Below are 3,592 nucleotides of genomic sequence, written 5' to 3' on the forward strand. Positions count from 1 at the left end.
TGCAAGCTTGGTAAGGTGAAGGCTTCCCTGCATGCTCGCCTTCCTTTCTCTGTGTCAGTGGGTTGGAGCATTTTGGTATTCGTTCTTATTTCTCCACCTGTGTGTGGTCCTCCTACTCTCTTTGTCTGGGGTACAGGGGGGTGTAATCTTCTCTTCTGACAAGGACTGCTAGGCGCTGCCCTCAAGGTGTCTTCCTGGGAACAAGGTGCCCAAGCTTCATTTTAAACTGTCAGGCATGATGTCATTGGGTTGACAGAGCTGGAGAATAAGCAGACTCATACAGCTCAGGGAAGGGTGAATTTTCTGAGATAAGGCATGAATTTTGAACTTTGACAGAAGTCTGTCTAACATGTCTCTGTCTTTTCCTCCATGGACAGGCAACCATGCCCAGAGTCAGCAAATGTCCAACAGCACTTTACCCACCGAGTTCCTCCTCCTGCCATTTGCAGCCACACGTGGGCTGCAGCTCCTGCACTTCGGGCTCTTCCTGGGCATCTACCTGGCTGCCCTCCTGGGCAACGGCCTCATCCTCACCGCTGTAGCCTGCAACCACCACCTCCACACCCCCATGTACTTCTTCCTCCTCAACCTCGCCCTCCTTGACCTGGGCTCCATCTCCACCACTGTTCCCAAAGCCATGGCCAACTCCCTGTGGGACACCAAGACCATTTCCTATGCAGGTTGTGCTGCTCAGTTTTTTTTCTTTGTCGTCTTTGTCGCAGCAGAGTTTTATCTTCTCATCATCATGGCTTATGACCGTTACATTGCCATCTGCAAACCCCTGCGCTACGGGACAATAATGACCAGCAGAGCTTGTGTCAACATGGCAGCAGCTGCCTGGGGCAGTACTTTTCTCTATGCTGTGCTGCACACTGCCAATACCTTTTCCCTTCCCCTCTGCCAAGGCAATGCCCTGGACCAGTTCTTCTGTGAAATTCCCCAGATCCTCAAGCTCTCCTGCTCAGATGCCTACCTCAGAGAAGTTGGGCTTCTTGTGGGTAGTGCCTGGGTTTTTTTGGGGTGTTTTGTTTTCCTTGTGGTGTCCTATGTGCAGATCTTCAGGGCTGTACTGAGGATCCCCTCACAGCAAGGACGACACAAAGCCTTTTCCACGTGCCTCCCTCACCTGGCTGTGGTCTCCATGTTTCTTAGTACTGCCACATTTGCCTACCTGAAGACCCCGTCCATCTCTTCCTCATTCCTCAACCTTTTGCTGGCAGTTCTGTATTCGGTGGTACCTCCAGCAGTGAACCCCCTCATCTACAGCATGAGGAACCAGGAGCTCAAGGATGCAGTTAGGAAACTGATTTCATGGATGTTTTTCAATACTCATAAAGATTCCTTCACTTTCCCATAATGAATCCCAGTACAACCCCTTCTAGGCTTGTGTTTTGGTTGTTCTCATTATTTTTAATATTCCTTTTTGGTGGTGGTGATGGTGGTGTTTTTGTTTTTCTTGTTGTTCTTGTTTTTCTTGTCATTATGAATGCTTGTACTCCTTGCATTTCTATGTAAATGTTTAGATTCTCTTCCCCTCCTCCCCCCACTATGAACCTCTTCTGTCCCATATGGAGGCTGTATAAGTGTGCGTCTAGCACTGTGAAGACTCAGTGAAGACTCCCGCGTAACATCTCCATAATAAAACAGAATCACCAGAGTGTACTGACTGAAGGCTAGGATTTCCTTCTCAAACCAATGTCAATAATAGGTCCAAAAAATTGCTCCCCACAAGGATCTGTTCCTGTTTCAGTTCAGGAAGGAGTGGCTCATTGTCATATTTGCTACCTGTCATAGGGCTAGATTTAAACTCACCCATGGACCTCTGCTGACAGCAGAGGCAACAAATTGCTATATTACATAGCCAGGGCTGTTCCCACATGTGATTCATAGGTGATGTCCTTCAGGAGGGGAATCTGGAGCTGCCTGCAGAGCCCAGGATTCCTCCATGGACAGCAGAGCCTGGGGTGGGCAGTGACTGCAGCCCCTCTGAAAGTGAGAGATCTCCCACCATGGGCTCAGCCACAGGGAAAGAACTAAAGCCAGGTATTCACAGGGAACCTGTGACTCTGCAGTCTCAGAAGAGAGTGGCAGCCAGCGGGCAGAGGGAAGGGAAATTTAGGAGTGATTCATTTCCCCCTTCATGAAGTACCTCTGTCTGGTACAGAACCACAGCTCGTTTATTCTGCACAGCAGTAGCAACAGCTTGGGGAAAACATGTGGGAAGCATGGAGACAGCCATTCCCCACTGCCCAAGGGGAGCTGATCTTTGAAATTTGACCATTTGACCAGCTCCATCCTTCTGTTGGCATCAGTGTCTATATTGGCGGAACAGCAACCAAGACGATGGATCAGCACTGGGTCATGGGCCCTGAGATTTTCAATACACAGCTGTAGAAAGCACTGACTAACCTGATCTACCTGTGAAGCTATCACTGATCAGAAAAGATGATGGTAGTGGACACCTCCAGAGGTCTCTTCTGACACAGGGGACAAGAGGCTGAACTGTAGAATTTGTGTGCATGAGCATCCTGTGTTTTGAGGCCTTTCTGGTGTTTGTAATCCCTGCTCCTCAAGGTTACCTGGTGAGTGAGGTAATTCCCAAAATGAGGATCTGACCCATGGGAACCTAGAGTAAAATGGGTGCAAGAAAACTACAGAAAAGTTCTCAGAAATATTACAGGAAGTCTGAAGTCAGGAAGTCTGTGTGTTTTTAATCAAGAAATCATAGAATCATAGAACCATAGAATATCCCGAGTTGGAAGGGACCCATAAGGATCATCAAGTCCAACTCCTGATCCTAATCAACCTTGCTTTCTACCTACATGTATATGATCACTACTTCATCATCTTGTTTATATGGGTGTTATGAAAGTGACAGAAACTTTCCTAAGGTTAGGACAGACAACATACTCTACTCTCCCTTCATCTACAGCCTCTACCACCTGATGACAGTGGAAGGCTGCATTCAGTGCATTTTCCTCTTAGTAAATTTCTGCTGACTGCTCCCAATCACATTCTTGTCCATCTCTTGTCGGGAAGTAGTTCCGGGACTATGGACTCCATCACTTTCTCTGTGACATAGATTCTCCTTCTTGTCTTCCTTTAAGATCAGAATAAGATTTGCTTTCTTTTAGGCCTTAGGACACTCATTCGAGGTGCATAATCTTCCAAAATCATAGAATCATGGAGTGCTTTGAGTTGGAAGGGACCTCAGAGATAACCCAGTTCCAACTACCCTGCCATGAGCAGGGACACCTCCCTCTAGATCAGGTTGCTCGCAGCCCCATCCAACCTGGCCTTGAACACTTCCAGGGATGGGACATCCACCACTTCTCTGGGCAACCTGTTCCAGTGCCTCACTACCCTCAGAGTAAAGAAATCCTTTCTTATTTCTAATTTAAACCTACCCTCCTTCAGGTGAAAACTATTACACTTTCTTCTATCACTGCACAACCTGGTAAAGAGTCTCCCCGTGTTTCTTATAAGTCCCCTTATTGGAAGGCTCGAAGAAGGCCTCCCTTTGTGCAGCCCTGGCTCTGCAGCACCAAGCCCTGCTGGGAGCCCTCCCCTAAATGCTGCCACCGCTCCCTGA

General features: G+C 48.0%; 1 protein-coding gene across 1 annotated transcript; it reads left to right on the plus strand.

Annotated features, from left to right (window-relative positions):
* Positions 1-400: 400 nt before the first annotated feature.
* Positions 401-1,357, plus strand: LOC311216369 (olfactory receptor 14C36-like; the record flags this gene model as incomplete). Its single annotated transcript, XM_084297912.1, has 1 exon — positions 401-1,357. The coding sequence occupies one exon, from the start codon at positions 401-403 to the stop codon at positions 1,355-1,357; it is 957 nt and encodes a 318-aa protein (XP_084154038.1).
* Positions 1,358-3,592: the final 2,235 nt, after the last annotated feature.

Source organism: Netta rufina (assembly GCF_964035555.1).
Source record: "Netta rufina genome assembly, chromosome: 18".
Taxonomy (NCBI): Eukaryota; Metazoa; Chordata; class Aves; order Anseriformes; family Anatidae; genus Netta; species Netta rufina.